This window comes from Callionymus lyra, chromosome 7 (genome assembly GCF_982586985.1).
Source record: "Callionymus lyra chromosome 7, fCalLyr1.hap1.1, whole genome shotgun sequence".
NCBI classification, from domain to species: domain Eukaryota; kingdom Metazoa; phylum Chordata; class Actinopteri; order Syngnathiformes; family Callionymidae; genus Callionymus; species Callionymus lyra.
This window is the reverse complement of record NC_141824.1, coordinates 12,626,150-12,646,599: the sequence shown is the minus strand read 5'-3', so window position 1 is coordinate 12,646,599 and position 20,450 is coordinate 12,626,150. Positions and strand designations below refer to the sequence as shown.

At 35.1% G+C, this 20,450-nt stretch overlaps 3 protein-coding genes across 3 annotated transcripts in view; 1 reads left to right on the top strand and 2 right to left on the bottom strand.

Moving 5' to 3' along the window:
• ngef (neuronal guanine nucleotide exchange factor) overlaps positions 1-2,762 on the bottom strand; it is a 32,613-nt gene extending 29,851 nt beyond the window's left edge. Inside the window, exon 1 of the mRNA XM_087795602.1 lies at positions 1,943-2,762. Coding sequence (XP_087651728.1) covers positions 1,943-2,156 — 214 coding nt within the window. The 5' untranslated portion in view covers positions 2,157-2,762. The remainder of the gene's footprint in view (positions 1-1,942) is intronic.
• A 2,443-nt stretch (positions 2,763-5,205) lies between these two features.
• Positions 5,206-7,814, top strand: mrps23 (mitochondrial ribosomal protein S23). Its single transcript, XM_087795619.1, has 5 exons — positions 5,206-5,343; positions 5,812-5,991; positions 6,751-6,825; positions 6,886-7,006; positions 7,618-7,814. The coding sequence occupies exons 1-5, from the start codon at positions 5,300-5,302 to the stop codon at positions 7,702-7,704; spliced, it is 507 nt and encodes a 168-aa protein (XP_087651745.1). The 5' UTR covers positions 5,206-5,299; the 3' UTR covers positions 7,705-7,814.
• A 3,307-nt stretch (positions 7,815-11,121) lies between these two features.
• The window catches only part of LOC148075087 (RNA-binding protein Musashi homolog 2-like), a 35,977-nt gene continuing 26,648 nt past the window's right edge, over positions 11,122-20,450 (bottom strand). The window contains exons 9-15 of the mRNA XM_087796228.1: positions 20,267-20,372; positions 20,018-20,092; positions 17,603-17,665; positions 17,235-17,420; positions 14,510-14,640; positions 14,340-14,408; positions 11,122-12,539 (exon numbers count right to left, since the gene is read on the bottom strand). Of these exons, the coding sequence (XP_087652354.1) occupies positions 14,367-14,408; positions 14,510-14,640; positions 17,235-17,420; positions 17,603-17,665; positions 20,018-20,092; positions 20,267-20,372 (603 nt within the window). The 3' untranslated portion in view covers positions 11,122-12,539; positions 14,340-14,366. The remainder of the gene's footprint in view (positions 12,540-14,339; positions 14,409-14,509; positions 14,641-17,234; positions 17,421-17,602; positions 17,666-20,017; positions 20,093-20,266; positions 20,373-20,450) is intronic.

Below are 20,450 nucleotides of genomic sequence, written 5' to 3'. Positions count from 1 at the left end.
TATGTTATAATATTATCTTGAAATATTATTATAAAATATTATCTTCATATATTATCTTCATATATTATCTTCATATATCATTATTAAATATAATCTTGAAATATTATCTTGAAATATCGTCTTAAAATATTTTATTAAAATATTATCTTGAAGTATTGTCTTGAAATATGGTCGTGAACAATTATCTCAAAATATTATCTTGAATTATTATCTTGAAATATTATCTTGAAATATTGTTTTTAAATATTGTCTTGAAATATTATCTTGAAATAATATCTTGAAATATTATGACGAAACATTGTCTAGCAATATTATTATGACATATTGTCTTGAAACATCGTCTTGAAATATTATCTTGAATATTGTCTTCAATTATTATCTTGAAATATTGTCTTGAAATATTATCTTGGAATAATATCTTGAAATATTATGACAAAACATTATCTTGCAATATTATCATGACATATTGCCTTGAAACATCGTCTTGAAATATTACCTTGAAATATTATCTTGAAATATGACCTTGAATGTTTGTACTACCCAAACAAGAAACTACAAAAAAACAATGTTAAATGTGTCAATGATATCAATAGTTTTATATTGTATTGACTCAATGTATTCCTTGTGAGTGAACCAAAATGTTTTATTTATTTAAGCAAATTGAAAGGAAATTGAATAGTTTTAATATATACGGGTCACAGCTGGTGAAGAACCAAACGATTCCCTCACTAAGTGATTTAAATGATGAAGGATGAAGCAGAGAAAATATTAAGAATCTCTGGAATATGTTGTGGTTCCTCAGGAGCTCATTAGATCACAACATCACAAGTGTTTCCCGTCAAGTCTCTTCTTGCCTTTAGTCACATGAAACTATTTACCAGTTCATCTTGACTCTTCTTCTGCGTAAATGTTTGACTTTCTCCAACCTCAACGATCCAAACTTGTTTTTAATGAGACACAAACTACAACCTGAGTCCATCTTAGATCTTCACCAAATAATGAAAGAAAAACAGTCTTTAACCCTTGTGTTATCTCAAGGCCTGGAAAAAAATGTGTTTGTGGTATCCCTTGTGTTATCTCTGGGTCAAGTTGACCCGGAGGCTTGAAAACAAATGTGTTTTTGTTCTATATATGTACTCATATACATATACATATATATATATATATATATGTATATATATATATATATATATATATATACACATGTATATGTGTTTGGATGAAGTGGCAGATGAGAGATGTTGATACACTGTCACCATGGTTACGGCAACACATTCCTTCTGCTATTTGTGTCCATTTCATCATTCTTACTTTTTAGAAGCAATATTTGCTTGATATATGTTCAGATATTTGTCCTTAAAAACATCTTTTGTTCACTTTTCCAAAACTTATTTGCATTAGTTAAAAGATAAAAACATTTAAAAGTGTGTATTTTGTTTGATTTGTGCTCGTAAATACTGTAAATTTCACAAGACTTTGTTCTGTTATCTGTGGTTTATTGTCGGGATATCGTTCCGCGTTACATATTAAGCGATACGAGCCACCGCTCCTTGATGCAGAGCAAAGTCCAAGCGCTCAACTATGAGTTCGATTCCCAGAACAATTTACAGCTGCATGAAATCCCGGGAGATTATCCTCGGACCGAACCTAAGCCGCATGTGAAGCCGTTGCGTCGAGGAGAACTTTCTTCGTCATGTGATGTGGTTTTATTTTCATTGAAATGGGAAGGTCAGAGGTCGACGGGGGAAAACGAGAGCGAATACACAGACGGGTGCAAACCGGTTCCTCAGGTTGTATTCATGCAGATTTCTATTGAAGGATCGGCAGCCAAGCCTTGTTCTCTGAGTATCAATGAACATCCCAGCGAGTCACAACATCACACCAATGTTTTTTACTTTTTTTAAGAGAGTTTCCCCAAAACAAAAAAAAGTGACTTTCTCACCGTCCAGCTGCTCCGTTGAAACTCCCCTCTTCTTCCTCATGGAGCGGTAAAAGCGGGAGTTCCTTTTGATGGGCTCCCGGGTGAAGCCCCCCCGGGTGTCATCCTCATCCTCCTCCTCGTGGCCGGCCTGGGCCGCAGGTGTGGGATGCTTCCCCGGACTATCCTGGGACTTGGGCAACCACTTCCCCCTGAACAGCGCCGTCACCGACATCATGAAGGGGTTGTTGGAACTTTTTTTTTTTATCTAAAAGAATCTCTCAGAAGGAAAAATAATCCATGAGCATCAGCCGGAGTCCAGGAGCAAATCCATGCCGGGAATGGATTGAAGTCGGAAAAGTAAATCCAAGAGAAGACAAACAAGAGTCGGGACAGTAATAGCTGCTGAGGTTTGTGGAACCAAAAGTGCTTCACTTGTGTCTACAGCTGTAATTATTGTATTTATGACTCTCTCTCTCTCTCTCTCTCTCTCTCTCTCTCTTGCTCTTTGTCCCTCCTCTGTTCAGCTCATGCTTTCCCTCCCTCCGTCTCTCTTTCTACACCTCCCTGCTGACATTCCTGTAGACGACATCAGCTGTTGTGTTGTCTGTCTGCTCTGTCGTCTGTCTTTCCCCTCAGTGTTAGTCCCTAATGTTAATGATAATGTCTCAAGAACGATACAAGGTCCACATGCACGAGAGAACTTTGATCCCTGAACCACTCGTTCTCTTGGTCAGCGGATTGTAATTGTAGTTCAAAGTCGACTTCAGGCCCAAACTTTTGAACACTTGGAATAAGCTATAAGCTAAATCCTGTGTCATTTAAAGTGTTCCTAAACTTTTCTGATTCATATAGATTTCTATATAAGTGTATTAGTGTATATACATACTTAATAAGTGTTATTACTCCCTACCATCACTTTTGTACTGTGTTTGTACTTGTAAGACTGCTATTGTTTTATTTTTATTGTTGAGTATTTTGCACTACTTATTATTTATTATTTATTATCTTAATTTTTAGAAGCAATATTTGCAGCACATGTTCAGTTATTTGTCCTTTAAAACATCTATTGTACGCTGTACAAAAACATATTTGATTTACTTTAAAATAACATTTGTGTATTTCGTTTCATTTCTGTTTATTGATACTGTCAATTTCACAAGTTAATTATTTATTACTTTTTGTTGTTGTTGTTATTACTATTATATTACTATAATTATGTGATAATATATATTTTTTTAACTTTATGTTTAATATATTTGTGTTCAATCTTTTTTCTACTGTATTTCTGTTTCTTCTGTTAACTTGCTGCTGTAACAATAAATAAAGGGATATCTTATCTTGTCTTATTTTACATGTTTACTATCTTTGTTACGGTCTGATTACAAATCAGGATTATGAAAATTGTTATACATCAAATTTCGTACACGAGTATTTGTTATTTGGTTTTGATTTTTGTGTAATCATCAGGCCTTTGAAATTAATTTAATTTAATTTATAACTAAAAACCTTAATTTGTCTAAAAGGGGCTGGAAATCCCAATTATTTAATATGTATTACATATGGTATGAATGCCATAAAAAGTGGACGTATACAAGTTAACCTTTGACCTCCCCATTAAAAACTTCAGGTCAGTAGAGTACATGTTCATTTTAAAGACACTTTGTCTCAAAGTTTGAGTTTATAAGACATGAAGATCAGACAAACATAATATCGACAAAGATTCATACCTGAGCTATAAACCCGACCAGAGTTTTCTCCAGGAAATCTTCAGCTTCTTTTTATTAATTGTTTAATGAAGTTATTTTTACAAGGGTTGTGACTCTAAATGTATCTCCAGGAAAAATAAGAGAAAATCAATCAATCATCAGTATATGTCGGAGACATGAGAAGCATGTATAAAACCATTTGTCAACATGTATTAAAAAAGTACGTATGATCTATTTATATCTGTAGCCAGAAACATTTAAGTTTTGCAATAAAGAAAATGAATTAACATTGTATGATGTATCTTAAGCAGCAGTCAGAGATTAAAAAAGAAAGAAAAAAGAAGCATGTTTTATTGGTGTGTTTATGTTTTAAAATAATAGCTTTAGACAGGACAGTGCATGACAGAGAAAGCACAAATATTTATTTGTGAACACTCGCAGGCGATAGGCGAACAGCGTTGAACAGGTCGATCCTGAAATGCTACAAATGATAGATTTATTTTTCTGGCATCCAGGAGAGACCAGTGCGCCGCTGACAGGTGGACGTGCAACATATTATTGTCCATTGTCCACGTAAATCATTGTTATTACTACTATAATTATTGTTAGTTTACTAGTTCTCTTACAGGGTTTCTTTGTTTGTTTTGTTCTTCCTGTGCTTGCATGGGTTTTACTCCTGGTACTCTGGTTTCCTCCCACTGTCCAAAAGCTAACAGAGGCTGATTTACCACCTTCTACAAAAACACATTTAGAATTGACGTTCATATTCCATGACTGTCTCACGGATTGTTGTGAGAGTTGAGACACAGTGATAAGAATATAAATGCTGACTCACCCACACTCATAACTACAGTTCAGATTGTGGCAGTATTTTTATTAGTATTATAAAACAGTTTTATGAAGTGAGTTCACAGTCGTAGAATCAGTATCAGGACATGTTGAATGATTGAATGATTGATTGATTTATTGATTTATACACCATTATTCGTCCCATATTTGAGTTTGAGTTGTCACAGCAGTGACCAAAATAAATGAATAAACATTCGTACACATAATATTAAGACACACAGTGTCACACAACATTATGAATAAAAAAAACATTCTTTCAACAACAAATAAAAACAATTATATGAAAAAAGAATAAATACAAATAATTATCATTATAGCATGAATAAAATAATAAACATTAATGAATTTTAAAAAATGTATATCTATCTATCCATCCATCCATCCATCCATCCATCCATCCATCCATCCATCTTATCTATCTTATCTATCTTATCTATCTTATCTATCTATCTATCTAATCTATCTAATCTATCTCGTCCATCCATCCAACAAAACTCGTAAAAAAAAAAAAACTTCTACGACTTTAATCTCGTAATATTTCTTTTTCCTACGACTTTAATCTCGAATACTGTATATAAATATAAAATAATACAATATATAAATAAAATTCAATGTATTACTTGTGTCCTCGTCTGAACACCGAGTGCACGTACACAATATCAACAGCAGGGGGCGAAAGCCTTCAGTCGAACCTTCCAGCTCGCACTCTGACACCGCAGAAGAAGAGTAGGAGCAGACACGTGACTGCATAGACGTCACTGATCCGCGACAGCTCTTATGTTCTAAACAGTCAATGTTTTTTAAGTTAAAATAAAAGTTCGCGATGGCTGGAAGCCGCTTAGAAAAGCTTGGGACTGTGTTTACACGGTGAGAGGATTTATTTGTGTCTCAGGGAGACGTCGGTTCTTTAAAAACATGCTCAGCTAACAGTAGATGCTAAAGGTCGTGAACAACATGTGTTGTCGTTTTTGTACAGTGTATTATTTTAAATGTATATATTATACATGCTAAGCATTATACAACGGTTTAAAATGGCACGTTTAAGGGGTGAATTGCGTTCACTGTGATCACATTGTTGTTTAGTGAATGTTGACACAGTATGAAGGTCGTAGCTATTGAACTGTGATTTTATTTTTATTACCTTATATTCGAGCTTTAAGGTGAAACTAAAGCCAAACATGATGTTATTAAATAATGCATGTGTTAACTGTTGTATATGTCACTATTATAACCAAGTTTCAGTTGAGTCCAGTATTAAAAAATAAACACTTTCTGATGTCAATAATTTTATTTTAAACCATCATTTTGAGTGATGTCACTTCTTTTTTTTAACAGGGTCAGAAATCTGATCCGCTCTGGAGTCATGAAGGCCGAAGACAAACCTGTGTGGCACGAGGTTTACGAGGCTTTTCCTCCGAAGAGAGAACCAACATATGTGAAGCCTTATTCCATTTATCGCGTGCAAGAGATTGATCCTGTTCAGGAGATCTTCTACAGTGAGGACGCAGTCCGAGCGTAAGTGTCTTCACTAGTTCCAGGAATATGGTTCCCAGATCCTGCTGATGATTTTTATGGACAGAATTTCTACACAACATAGCCCAGGGCGTTGAGGGGGTCCGGTTCTGTTCTCTCAGGATTGGGTCACTGGCTTCATCAGAACGTGAACTTCAGCTCTCGCTGGAAAGGTCAGGGAGTTTAGTTATCTTGGGGTTTTGTCTACAAGTGAGGGGAGAATGGAGCGTGAGATCAACAGGCGGATCGGAGTGATGAGCCAATTTGTAGTGGTAAAAAGAGAGCTAAGGCAAAGCTCTAGGTCTGGAGCCAACCTGCTCCTCCGCATTGAGAGGAGTCAGTGGAGGTGGCTTGGACATCTGATTAGGATGTCTCCTGGACTTCTCACTGGTTAGGTGTTCAGGGCATGTCCCACCAGTAAGAGACTTCACAGAGACCCAGGACTATCAGCTGCTCTGGGGACGCTGGGAAAGCAGTAAATTATTTCAAAAATAATTTACTGCTTGGTGCTTATGTTTAAAATGCATGTGAGTAATAACTAGGATGGCTAAATACCCCCGAAAAACAAAGGTAATTATCTTTAAAAGGTGAATTTTAAATAAAGAATACCAAGTATTTATTCAAACATTATCACTCATTACATTTTTTTCTTAAATGTCTGAACAAATAACAATATTGATTACAGTAGAAACAAACACTAGATTCAGTTGTTCACTTGTATTTGTGATGATGATGATGATGATGCATCTTCTGTTCTTATAGGAAGTTCTACAAAATGTATTCAGATCCTCACCCTTACGATCTGTTCAAGTCCGACTTCGTATCCATCAGTCAAAGGTAAAGTTAATGGAGGGATCAGCCAGTTTATTTTTTCACACTTTCTCTCTACCTCTCCAGGTTTGTGGACAAGTATTCCGATTTGAAGAGCTCGACTGATCTAGATGAAGCGTCGTTGTTCGAGGAAACTGGAAAAGCTCTACTCTTAGAAGGAATATTCCTCATAAGAAAAGGAACACGGGTAAAAATCTCTTGTTGACTTTTTTTCTTTTTAAAGTTTTTGTTGATGATTTTCTTTTATAACATAAAAGAAAGTTAGGTTTATTCAAGGCTCATCCATGGATGGTTCTGATGGTTGTCAGGTGCTGTACCAAGTATCAATATTTAAATGAGTAACGTTCAGTTTAGCCCGTTCAAAAAAAAAGATGCATACAAATCCCGATTAACTGAGTCAGTACTTCAAGCTTCCACATGATGGCGCCAAACAAAGATTCTGAACGTGATGATCGCTGCACACTTTAAACACGGAAGTGACTTTTAATTTACTTTTAAATCGTTGTTTTTTTTCACTTTCAAAGCGTCAGTAGATGATTTCATAATAAATATTTAGGCATATTTCAAACATTTTGTAACACGTTGGCGAACTTGTTGAGCACAAGTTAAATGTTTCAAAGCTTACAACAGAAGATATAAATATTATTGTTGGTGTGTAAATATTAATAGGTATATTGTCACTGCAGATTTATGTTAAACTTAACCTATGGTTCGAAGTCAATGTTAAGATAAGATAATACTCTGTTATGCATCTATACGTCTTCGTTCAAAGCTTGATTCGTGTGTCTGGTCCTGCAGGGGTCGTCGCTGCTGAAGGGACTGGATGTCGCTGGACTTGGACTCTTGCTTATGAAGCCGAAGGAAACTCCGAAACTTGAAACCTGAATGAAGACGTTCTGCTGTTATTGTGGTTTCCAAAAGAATATCTGTTGGTTTTTGTAAATAAATGTTTTTGAAATGACAAAAATAAAGAAGGACGTTTATAAGGAAAGGGTCGAATGTGGGCTGTGGTGACTTCTTTTAACCACTAGATGGTGACAGTGAGTAAGAATTGTCTCCCTTTTCTCAGCATCTTGGGTTCAGGGTTTGTTTTGAGCTCAATATAATGATGTATATCATATGGTTCTTGATGTCTTAGTGTTAGTTTTGTTCAGATGTTAAGGAATATTCAGGGTTTGTTTTTGTTTGCTCAATATAATGATAATTTGTTCAGATGTTAAGGAATAAAACTCATGTGAAATCAAATGATCGCACTTATATAGCTCTGGTTATTTATTTTTAAGATAAAACTAATTTCTTCAATAAAATAACTTCAAATTAGACAAAGATCTCAATAAAATACCGCAAATATCTTTTTAGAAAATAAACAAAACCAAATGGGAATTAAATTTAGCACAAAACAGCTGAAAGATCTTTAGTCCTGAGAATAATTAACCTCTTGTTTTATATAAACTTGTTAAATGTTGACGAATGTCAATGGAATGCCTTGACACGCGCCAGGAATCTTCAAGATGGACGATGTCAAACTTTGCCGACTGATGCTATCAGGGTGAGAGGTCACTGTCATCAGTGAGCACGAATGCTCCTCCCATGATGCAGCACTAATAGACTCAGGGACTCATTCATTTCTCCTGTCAATCTGGACAGAGTCACGCCCACTTATATATATATAGTGCCAATGTTTTTTTTATTACATTACGAAATAGAAAATGTAAACATTGGAAATTTGAATATCAATTATATTGAATTTAAAAAGGTATTAATTAGAATTGCATTAAAATGTATTTATTTTAGAATTAAGGGAATACAATTATGAAATTCTATGTATTCTATGTAAAATTAATTCGTTTTGAATTTTCTTTTTTATTTCTTTATTCTGAATTATTCCCCCCAAAAAAACGAATTCAACCTTTCAATATAGAAATGATTGAATTAAGCAAAAAATATATATTTTTAATTATTAAACCCTTTAAAAAAAAACTAAAGTTTCAACATTTTAAATGTCAGGTTCAACCTATCAATATTCTGACACTGATACACCTCCACACGTGTCAAAGTCATCCTACACCTCCACTCTAGAACAAAACCCTCGAGTTGAACCAGGTGCGGTCGAGGATCTTCATTCTCTGGACTCCTGCGCCGAGAGAAAGTTCTGCTGATGTTCAGGTTTCTCTCAAGAAGCACAAGAAGAGAATAAATGAGTTCTCCAGAGACCGTCCAACACCTGCGCTCATTTTTACAACTCTTTTAATTGGTTCTTCTCCTGGCGGCGGCCCCGGATCGACCTCATTCTGACAGCCGGGCTCCTGATCCTGGAGCCGTTTTTGAGTAAACATGGAGGGAAAAGTTGCCTCCGTCGGAGGATCTGATCATTTATCCACATCTGACTCAGCGATCTTGTTCTTTACAGGAGCTGTTGCTCCAGTTTTTTTGTTTTTTTTAATGCCACAAGCTCCATATCTGCCACTGTTCTGCAGACGATTATTTTCTTTATGAATGTGTCTCTGAGACTTTATTTAGGTCATTTTACATTTAGGAACGCTGCCGGAGTTAAAGAAGACTTCTATGAACTACATTTACCAGAGTTCTCAACTCTCAACCATGATATATGGATAAGATCAACAGACAGAACTTTTACCTTCATTTACAGTTTCAACGCACTTCTTTATAACTTACCCAAAAGTACACAAACTGAGAAAAAAAACAATGTGTTAACCATATATTATTTACTCACAATTATTTGTTTCAAATAACTGACTTTCTATGGATGTTTATTGGTGATATCTGAATATTGAATATTTGAATTTAAAATGTATAATGTTGAAATGATTTATAATACTAAGTTATTTTAAATGTAGTACTTTTTTTTAAGTTGAATTCAATAGTTGTTCCTCCTGCGGTTAAAAACACAAATCTCCCCATTGTCGGACAAATAAAGGATCATCTTATCTTAAGATATGAAAATAATTAATTTGTTTTTATTGAATCATCGAATTCAAGCATTTGTATATTGAAACGTTGTATGACTTTTTTTTTTAAATATAATCAATCAATGAATTCGAAAACTGGCATTTGGTATTTATTTAAATTCATTAATTTAAATATTTTTAAATTGGCTACAAATTTAAAAAGTAGTGAACTTAAAAATGGAATTACAAACTCTATGTGTAAAGAAAATAAATCACATTGACACTATTATGTCAACATTTCTGTATTGATTTTAAAAGGCTATGAATTAAAAACATTTAATTCAGAAGTTTTTTATATCACAGAATATCAAACTCTGTGTAAAAATAGTCATTCATTTTGAAAAACAAAACATCTTTTAATAACTCAATTAGTTTAAAAAACGAAAAAACGATCCAACCTTTCAAAACACAAAATTGTTTAATTGAATAATTAAAAAATACAGTTTAACGCTTTAAAAAATAAGACAAAATAAAATGTCAATAAAAAATTACATGATAATTGAACCTTTCAATATACAAATAATGAAATATAATCATTCAATAGAAAACGAATTAAAATTTAGCGTAAAAGAGGTCAATTTATTTTTTTAAAAGAATAGAATTATTAAAAACTGATGTCACTGATATAATTTCCATAGACCTTTATTATCAAGTTGATGCGAACAGACATTGAATATTTATTTTAAGCCTTTGTTCTTTGAAACCTTTTTGTCCTTCTTTTTTGAGGTGCACCTGAACGTTACGTCAACGCATGGTCCAATCAGGTGACACTATGCTATGACGTAAGCTATGATTGGCTGAAATCGATTCGAACAGGTTTGATCGAAGAATCGCAGGAAGAAAAGTCAAACTATTCAGTGAGTAAACTTTATTTTATCTTAAGATAATCGATCAAGAACATGCAAATATATATTCGACTAAAGACCCAGAACTACTGTTGACACACAGACGTGTTGCATTTTCATTTATTTGGATGAATAACTTCTAGTATTTCATCAAACAATCGTGAAAATGTCTTTATAGTAAACTTAGGAAGTTTAATGTGTGTATTGATCTGTTTAAGCTTGTAAAATGAAAGAGAAAAGACGTAACATAGTTTGTGTTTAATTAAATAAAATATTTAAATCTTTATGAATCCTCTCCATGTTATGATTAGAAAAAACAAAACAACAACATTAATCACAATAATATCCTTCATCCATTGACGTTAAAGTAGAAACATTCAATAGGCTTTAAATAAAACAGTTTAATAAACTTTATATGTTAAAGAAAATGAAGTGAAACGTCACACACATCTGATAAGACTCAGTCAACTTTTATTTTTAATCATTTTAAACATAATGTGTTTTTTCATTCTAGGAGTGAATAACTCATTAATCAATAAAAACCAACAATAAGACGCTTCATTATGTTTAAGTCTAAATTGTACACATTGAAATAAACAAACTCTCGTCACATCTGTAGCTTTTAAGAGCAGAAACATTCCAACAATATCATCTTAAATCCAGATTCATATCGTACAAGGAAATTACAACCTTTTTAAAATAGTTCTGGTTGATGCATGTTTGTCATGTTTTCACCATATTCATGATTAACAACTTAATATTGATCGTTTTCTTCATGTTCATCAAAAGAAAATACTTTAAATATTTTATACTTTGAACGACTTTCGTGATTTTGTTTTTTGTGTCTTGCAAATAAATATATTTTTAAACAAACTTAAAAACTTAGTAAAGAGCTGCAGATATTTTTGTAGTTGATTAAAATGATCTACAAGTCTTGTTGCAAATATTTTAAATAGTTGGAGAGCAATAAAAAAAAAATACACAAATTAAAATATGACATTTCACTTAAAAATAAAGTCAACTGATTTTAGTTTAGAACCCAAATAAATAAAAAATGCATTTATTAGGGTAAGAAATTAAGAAAATTGCCTTCAACTATATTTTTGTGTCCTAGTATTTCAATATTTTTAAGCAATACATAGTAAAACATGTTACAGGAAAAACCCTTCATTTAATGAACCGTGAATTCAAATAGAGTTAACAATGAGTTGAGGCAGAATTAAACAAATTTCAGATGCTGTTTTACTGATATTAACTTTGTATATTACACGTGTTTGTACATATTATCACTTAGAAGCTCGTGTTTAAAAATAAGTCTGAGGCCTCTAAGGTTTAATATGTGTGAGCTTTAAATTATATGAAGAACACAAAGTAGCAAACACAGAAAAAATAAACTGATTTTTTCAACATATTATGAACATTATTCTTCCGATGGGCCTGATTTAATGGGTTTCAAGTTTGAATCTTGTATCTTAACCATCGTCTGCAGCAACAAACCTGCATTTCTAGAGATAATGTTCAGTTTGTCTCAAGCATCAGAGTCTCTCAACCTAGAAATGACTGAACCAGCTTCATATGCTGATGCGCGTTGGTCACAGAATAGAACCAACCACAGCGAGAATGTACGATGAACCAACAGCTCACAGACATATTGAAAAAATATTCATCTTTTGGCCAACATTGAAGACATGATGCTACGGCTCATGGACCCGGGTCAGTCTGTTGTCTCGTCGCATCCGACAAAAACATTCAGCGTCGAGACGGACGAGTGAAAACCACGCTTGAGGGTCGTGGTGTGAGGTTAGGATGGAGAATCTGGGATGAAAATGTGTGTGTCCTGGTCCTCCTGCAGGAACTTGCCGCTCCATGCTGGTGCTGCAGGTTTGTTATTGCTGGTCAGCTTCACCTGATGACAACAACAACAACAATATTAGAGTAAATGAAAATCATCCTTTGGCATCATTTTGCAAAATATTGATGGTGATTTTGGTGCAACAAAATATTGCATGAATTATTTTCTTAAAAATGTGTAAAAAGGTAATTTGACAAATGCATTCGTGAAGTAAGATCTCAGACGTTTTGTTAAAATATCACCAGGATTTTGTGCACGTATAGGTGGTAGATTTGTGAGCGAATAAAAGGATTATTTAAAAATTTAAGAAACAGAATTTTCGGAAATTTGGTTTCCATCAGTTTTACGGGGAAGGAGTTATTACGAAAATATTTATTGATTACATCGAGTAAATTTGTTCAATTGTTTTTGTTTTTTTGTAAAACTTTTTTAAATTTACATTTTAAAAATGTGTTAGTGCAGCAAGATAATAGCTATTTTTATTCGTGCAGGCTCCTGTGTTGTTTTCGTTGTTATCGTGACCTTTTAAGTATATATTTTATTGAGTATTGTTTTGATAGTTTAAGCGCTTTGTGACCCTGGTCTGGAAAAGCGCTCTATAAATATTACTTAGTTACTTACTTACATCTATGTACATGTGACCATCGGTGCAGCAGATCTAAGGAACCAGGATTGAAGTGAGATCTTAGACATGAGTGAATTACAATTTTGTGATGTAACATTTTGTGGTAAAGGAGGTATAAAATGTTTTTTTTTATATATATATATATTGTGTAGTGGCAAATATAACTTGTATTGTGTAATAGTGCAGGGAGAGATAGATAGATAGATAGATAGATAGATAGATAGATAGATAGATAGATAGATAGATAGATAGATAGATAGATAGATAGATACTTTATTCATCTCCTTAGAAAAATTCAGGATTGGTGATTCCAGGAATTGTGTAGCTATACTGATAAACCCACAAGCAATCAGTAGCGGTTTAAGAAAAATATTGATGATATTGCAATTTTATTTTCACGATACCTCATTGATATTTTACAGCACTGTATTGATTTTTATCAAACTTTATTTTATCATAGTTACTTAATGGTTTACAGTTCATTTAAGTGTGCATAAAATAAAATGATTAGTTTTTTATTCACAACTAACGTTCAAATATCCATACGTTTCGTTCATTTTTGTGTTGCAATTAAACTTCGAGCCACTGGATGGCAGCTGTCATTACATCCTCCACAGCTATAGGAATAATGGAACGCTGTGAGATCCTGGCGATGACTGAGGACGAGAGGATACAGTTGACTCCAGCGGCTTTTAAAGCTGATGTTTTGGACATATTTTGAAAACGAATGAAAGCAGTTACGACTTCGTCAAGAGTCATGTGGTCTGTAAATTCTGCAACACCAGAGTAAAGTACTCGACAATACTAGACATATATACTTGTTACTATATTATCACAGTATATCGCATTGTTGCCCCTGTATTGTGATATGATGCTTAGCCATCCCCCTTCATAACTCAAAACTATCTGTAGAGAAGAATTTAATTAAGTTAAAAATAAAAATAAATGTATCTTGAATAAATTGCATTTTTTTTTTCTCACACAATGACTTGGAAAAAAACGTATTTATGTTCTTATCTTCTCCGTCCGGACGACTGTAACTCTCTCCTCACCGGCATCCACAACAAATGTCCGTAACTTGGAGGAACTGGTTCCAATAGTAGACCCGTGGTCTTTAATTATGGGCTCCTAAAGCGAACAACCTTTTCTTCTAATAAAAACATCATTTTGATGATATGATTGAAGTTGCAGCGACAAGTAACAAAATATTACCATGACAACCAACATACCTTGAGTGATGGGACACCCGGTTGTTTTCAGTGGTATCCGTTCATATAGGCAGCTGCGATTAGTGGACCCTACAAACAAAATCAACGTCAGTACAGTTACTCAGCTGTGAAGGAATCATCAAACACAAGTAAAAATAAATATTTGCTGGGTAAATGGAGGGAGTACTCACAGACGGACTGTGGCTGAAAGAAGAACCATGCTCTGTGCTGTTGGTACTGATGTAGGTACTGGAGTCTGGACTACTGTACACGTTCGCTGCTGGACTCCCGGCACAAGAGTAAGGTCGTGTGAGCAGCAGTTCTGTTGGAGGATCTTTGTGTTTTAAACTGTTCTTATTTTAGTGGTATTTTTATGTTCTTGTACAATTTTTTGTATTTTTTGTTTTAAAGTGCTCTATAAATAAAGTTGAGTTATGAGAAAAGAAGCTCTTGATGCTCAAGAAACAATTATTGGTTTAAATTGTTTTAGTGTATCCTGAAACAATTTAAACTATGGTAGCAATAAGTTAAGTTTAAAGTCCAAAAATATAACATAAATGTATATAGAAGTTTGATGCCTGCGTGAGCTCCTAGGTTGTAGGATTTTTTTTTTTTTTTTTTTTTTGTAATAGTGTACTTTTATGCTTTACTCTAATGATTCCATTTTTTTAAACAAGCTTTTATATATTCATAGCGTCTGTTTATTCAGTTATTCTTTGAGTTGTTTTAATCTATACAAGAGGTTAGTGGCCGTCGATAAACATAAATGACCAAAATATATATGAAATTTAATTTTAAAAATCGTATTTTCATGATCACGAAAATATCACTTATGTGTTTTGTGTAGTACTTATAGTTATTTAATTGTGATGTGAATCACAGGATCCAAAATCATGAAAAAGCACACATGTTAAAATACTGGTACTACTTTATCAACTGTAGCGATGCATCTCACGATCTGATATTTTCAGCTCACGATAAGTTTTTAATTTATTGAGATACACTTGCATCATTTTTAGACAATTTAGTGGCACTGAATTTGGTGACATCTTGGGATTGTTGTACATTATTTTGGTTTAATAAAAATAATTGAAACTAAATATACACAATATACATCATCAACCACTTGCAAATGCAAGACAAAAGGCGCCCCCTGGATCCTGTGGAGGAAGTGTCTGGGGGGAGGATACGGAGCAAGCTGGGCTCCATGAGGAGGAACTTGTCTCACCCTCTCCAGCACACACTGAGGGCATTGAGGAGCTCCATCAGTGATAGGATGCTCCATCCCCGGTGTGTGAGGGAGAGGTACCGCAGGTCCTTCCTCCCTGCTGCCATCAGACTCCACAACAAGAACACACCAAGATAATTATTTAACTGCACCTTTCTTGTTATTTTTGTAAATATGATTGTGTATATAATATAGTGCAGATTTATTTTCTATTCTATTTATATTTTTTCTTTTTAATATTTTATTTCTGTGTGTTTTATTTTTTGGCATATTGCTGTTGTTAAACCGAATTTCCCCTCGCAGGACAATAAAGGATTCTGATTCTGATTCTGATGAATCAAGGCTTTGTGTGTACATTACGGTCTGGAACGCACACTCTAGTCAGGTGTTCCCAGGTGATAGCGGTTTGGATGCGCTCGTAGGTTTGTTGTACTTCCGCGGTACTTTACCTACAATTGCAAAACGCCAAACTGGGATGTAAAATATCAATTTATATCACAAAATCGATTGAATTACCCTAATTTTCACCTTTACACTTTTGTTAAGCATGACTCCAGCTAGAGAACTTGACGTGGAACATTTCATTGAGGTTCTGTAAAGATTGTGAAAACTCATTCTGACCCAGCGTCCCTTCTCTCATCAACACCTATCGCCCAGACGTCCCCCGGCTCTGTCCCAAGACGGCTTCAATTAAAGCTGATTGTGTTGTGCCGTGTTCACTAGGTGTATGTATTGGCGAGAACCTGGCGATATGATACGTATCGCGATACAAGGGGTAACGACACAATATATAATGATAGGTAGGAACAAGGATATGTTTGTAGTATTGTCGAGTACTTGACTCTTGTGTTGCAGAATTTACAGACCACATGACTCTTGACGAAGTCGTAACTGCTTTCATTTGTTTTGAAACAAAAATATGTCCAAACATCAGCTTTAAAAGCTGCTGGAGTCGATTGCATCCTCTCGTCCTTAGTCATCACCAGGATTCCATTGTTCCTTTAGCTGTGGAGGACGTAAGGACTCACTGATTGCTACATAAAAATGAAAAAACACCGCAAATATTTGCATTTTAATTGTATTTAAAAATACATTGAATTATTTTACATTATACAAATTTAATTTTAAATACAAACCATAAAATGTTATGATAAAAAAAGGAAGAAAATCAACTTTTTGAATTCTAAACAATAAAATAACTATGATAAAAATGAAATATGATTTAATGGAAAAAATAAAATAAAATAAAAATCAATACAGTGATGTTGAATATCAATATGGTATTGTGGGGGAAAAAAAATCCCAATATACAAGTTTATTGCTATTTTCTTAAACCCCTAGTGATTGCTGGAGTCGACTGTATCCTCTCATCCACAGTTATGACCGGGATTTCATTGTTCCTTAAGCTGCAGAAGGTGTATTGACTGGTGCCATAGACACAAAAATGAAAAACCCCAATGTATATTTGCACGTAAAAGATGTTTTAAAAATCGAAATATTTCCGTTGAATATTGATACGGTGTCGTGGAAATATTTAAGTGTATTGATATTCTTTTTACACCTCTGGTGGACTAGTCATGGGGGGCTATGGCTGACTGCAGGGCCCAACAGAAGGGGGACTAGTCCTGGAGGATCCATTCACAATTCGTAACTAGTCACACCACATGTCAAACTCCCTGGACACACACCTGGGTTCTTGAAAGCGTCCAGGCTGTGCAGGTGGTTCTGGTGGGAGCTCGGAGAGTTGCAGGATGAGCTGGGGGTCTCGCTGGTGGTGAGGATCTGAGCCTGCTGCCTGAGGGATCCACAGTCCAGGGAGTAGAGCGCCCCCCCTCCTCTCACATCACCGGAGTACATTCCATAATCCGCTAACCCTGGGAGACACGGAGCAGCCTTGGTTAGCCATCCTGGGTTCCACCGGCCGGAATGTGGTCAGGGATGGTCTTGTCTCCGATAGCTGAATCAGCACAATTTACATCCACAGTGTATTTTCCTATCATGTTGGTAATTATGAGAGGAAAATATAGTGTTTTTCTGATCCTACGCCTCCACGTACCTGAGCTACGAACTGCTGCCACAGCGGCTGCTGCTACTGGTCCATATGCTCCTGTAGGAAAACCTACATACACCCAGAACATGATCAACATCCAAATCTTCACACGTAACCATTTAAACCATGAGTATTTAACTGGTCTAGTCATTTAATGTGGCCCCTGCTGGATGTGTTACTCATGTTTCATGTTCATCTTGATATGTGGACTACTCAACGTCGACACATGTAAACACTTACGCGGATAAAATCATAACTGATTAATTAAATCAATGACCTTTTTTAATTTTTCTATCTCCTCCTCTAGCGTTTATTTCTCATTATTATATGCCTGCCTGGAAGTGATGCGGCGCTGCTGTCGACCAATTAGGCGTGTCTGTTTTTGTCATGTGATGTGGGACTCAAATAGGAGATTGCGGTGTCAATAAAGTTTTGAGACTTTTACAGGGACGACTCACAAGCTTTTATAAATGATTGTTTAAAGATACAATATATAAATCAATGTATTAATACCTAAGTAATTATAGTACTTATTGTAAATTACAAAACCAATTTAGTTCGGCTCCATAGAATTAACATCCAGGAGGCGTATTACTACGGTGACTTGTGGAGTAATACTAAGGCTTACTGTCTTATTTTTTTAGAAAAATAAAGAATTTTAAGTGCCCCTAAATGTCATAAAAACACAGCACTTAAGTTTTGTGATGTATCTTTTATGTTGGCTATCATTTAGTACATATTTAAAGTGGGTTCTACAAGAATAAAACTCATGTGTCTGATAACTACTGGAAGGGCTTTGTTGTAATGGGATTACGACATGTATTCGTCCCTATTGATCAGCATCAAAACCTTAACGATCGATATACAAATAATGTCCAAAGGTTACGTATGGAATCGATGTTGTCGTTGGTTGAAATACATTTAAAGTACCAACAGTTCCTTTTTTTTCCATTTTTATAACCTAGAATATACTTCAACATGGTTGCTGTTTGTGTGCAGTAAAGAAAATAATCTTTGTTTTCACTTTGACCTGACTGACCTTCAAATAATGTCCAGGTATTTCTAGGACATGTCAACAGCTTGTGTTTCCGCTGGGTCTCTGCTGATATGTATAAAAGACCGTTCATTAAAAGAGGGTCAGGAAGGACGAGACGATTAAAGGTCTATAGAAAGTAACAAGGGGTGATTGCTTAAGATCGCCGAGGCTTCCATCATCTGACTCCACCTGAGACGTACACAATGAGGTCGTGGTCTCTGGGGCGAGGCTTAGCCACAGCTAACAAGTGTGTTGATTGGGAAGTGAACAGGGAGGACGTCTCGTAATGACTTGTTGTCCAACACCAGTGGCAATTATCTGCATGAGTGTGATTACCGTGTTACACAACCCAGTGTAACATCAACCAGTAGCAGGGGAAATAGTTTTCTTTCAACACTGTTCACTGTAGATGGTACTGACCACTTCTCGTGAGGATGTCAAGATGTGTAGCACCGTTCAAACATCTCCTAATCCCATTACAGCAAAGCCCTAACAGTTGTTATCAAACACCGTGGTATTACTCCACAAGTCACTGTAGTATTACTCCCGGAATCACTATAGTATTTTTCAGAGAGGCTCCATATTATTACTCCCAGAGTCACTGTAGTATCACTCCCCGATTCACTGTAGTTCTCAGAGAGGCTCCAAAGTGTATTACTTTGTGTGTCACCATAGTATTAATTCATGAGTCACTGTAGTATTATTCCGCAAGTCACTATAGTTTTCCTCCAAGAGACTCAATAGTATTACTGCATGATTCACTGAATTATTACTCTGAGAGGCTCCATAATATAACTCAGCAAGTCATCGTAGTATTACTCTGCAAGTCACTGTAGTATCACTCTGAAAGGCTCCATATTATCACTCAGGAGGTCATCGTAATATTCTTCCGAGAAGCTTCATACTATTACTCCGTTAGTCGCAGTAGTATGCGAGTCACCATAGTATCATTCCATGAATCAACGTAGTATTATTCGGAGATGCTTAATAGTATTACTCCATGAGTCACCGTAGTATTACTCTATGAGTCACTGTAGCATTACTCTCAGAGGCTCCATAGTATTGCTGTGTGAGTTATCGTAGTATTTCTTTGCCAGGCACTGCAGTAATACGTCTTGTGGAGTAATACTAAAAACTTCTTCTTTTTTTTTTACTTTACAAACGTTTTAATTCCTGTATAAGTTAAATAATTGTGTTTGCAGTAGGTTTTTGTACATTTTTTTCATTGACACCACAAACTAAAAGTTGCTATAGTTCCGCTTTTAACAAGTGAAAAGATTGTATTGTTTCTATCAAAAGTTAAGAGAGGATTATACAGTATATATATATATATTTTTTTTTTTTAATGAACATGAATAGTGGAGGACAGAGACTGAAGCCTTTACCTGGAAGTTGATACGTGTAGCTCTGAGAAAAGCCAGCGTAGCTTCGACCACACGTGGAAACTAAATTAGGATAACCTGTGAAGAAGAGAACAAATCACAGCCGAATCGATGGAAGACGTGAGTAATGACTTCTGGAAATATGACCTGTGAAGTGACGGTGCTGAAATATGTTGTTAAAATACACACAAAATCTGCTCCGCATGAAGGACCTCAGTGTTGTTTATGATCAAAATAACAGTCAGGATTTACCCAGCATGCCCAGCATGAAGGCGTCCACAGCAAATGGTAGACTTGTCCGTCCTTGTGCTCCGGAGGGAAACATCAGCTCTTTAGGCTGCGCTTTTTTACACTCCACCTGCGGAGCAACAGAGGCTTCGTTGTTTTTCAGATTGTTAGACGATGGTGAAGCTGCAACTCTTTTAAAATGCTAAAT

Bases quoted from the DNA above. Each gene is read 5' to 3' on its own strand.
- mrps23 (XM_087795619.1), top strand. From the start codon at position 5,300: ATGGCTGGAAGCCGCTTAGAAAAGCTTGGGACTGTGTTTACACG. The intron at 5,344-5,811 runs GTGAGAGGATTT...TTTTTTTAACAG, and splicing joins CTTGGGACTGTGTTTACACG to GGTCAGAAATCTGATCCGCT. The intron at 6,826-6,885 runs GTAAAGTTAATG...CTACCTCTCCAG, and splicing joins TTCGTATCCATCAGTCAAAG to GTTTGTGGACAAGTATTCCG.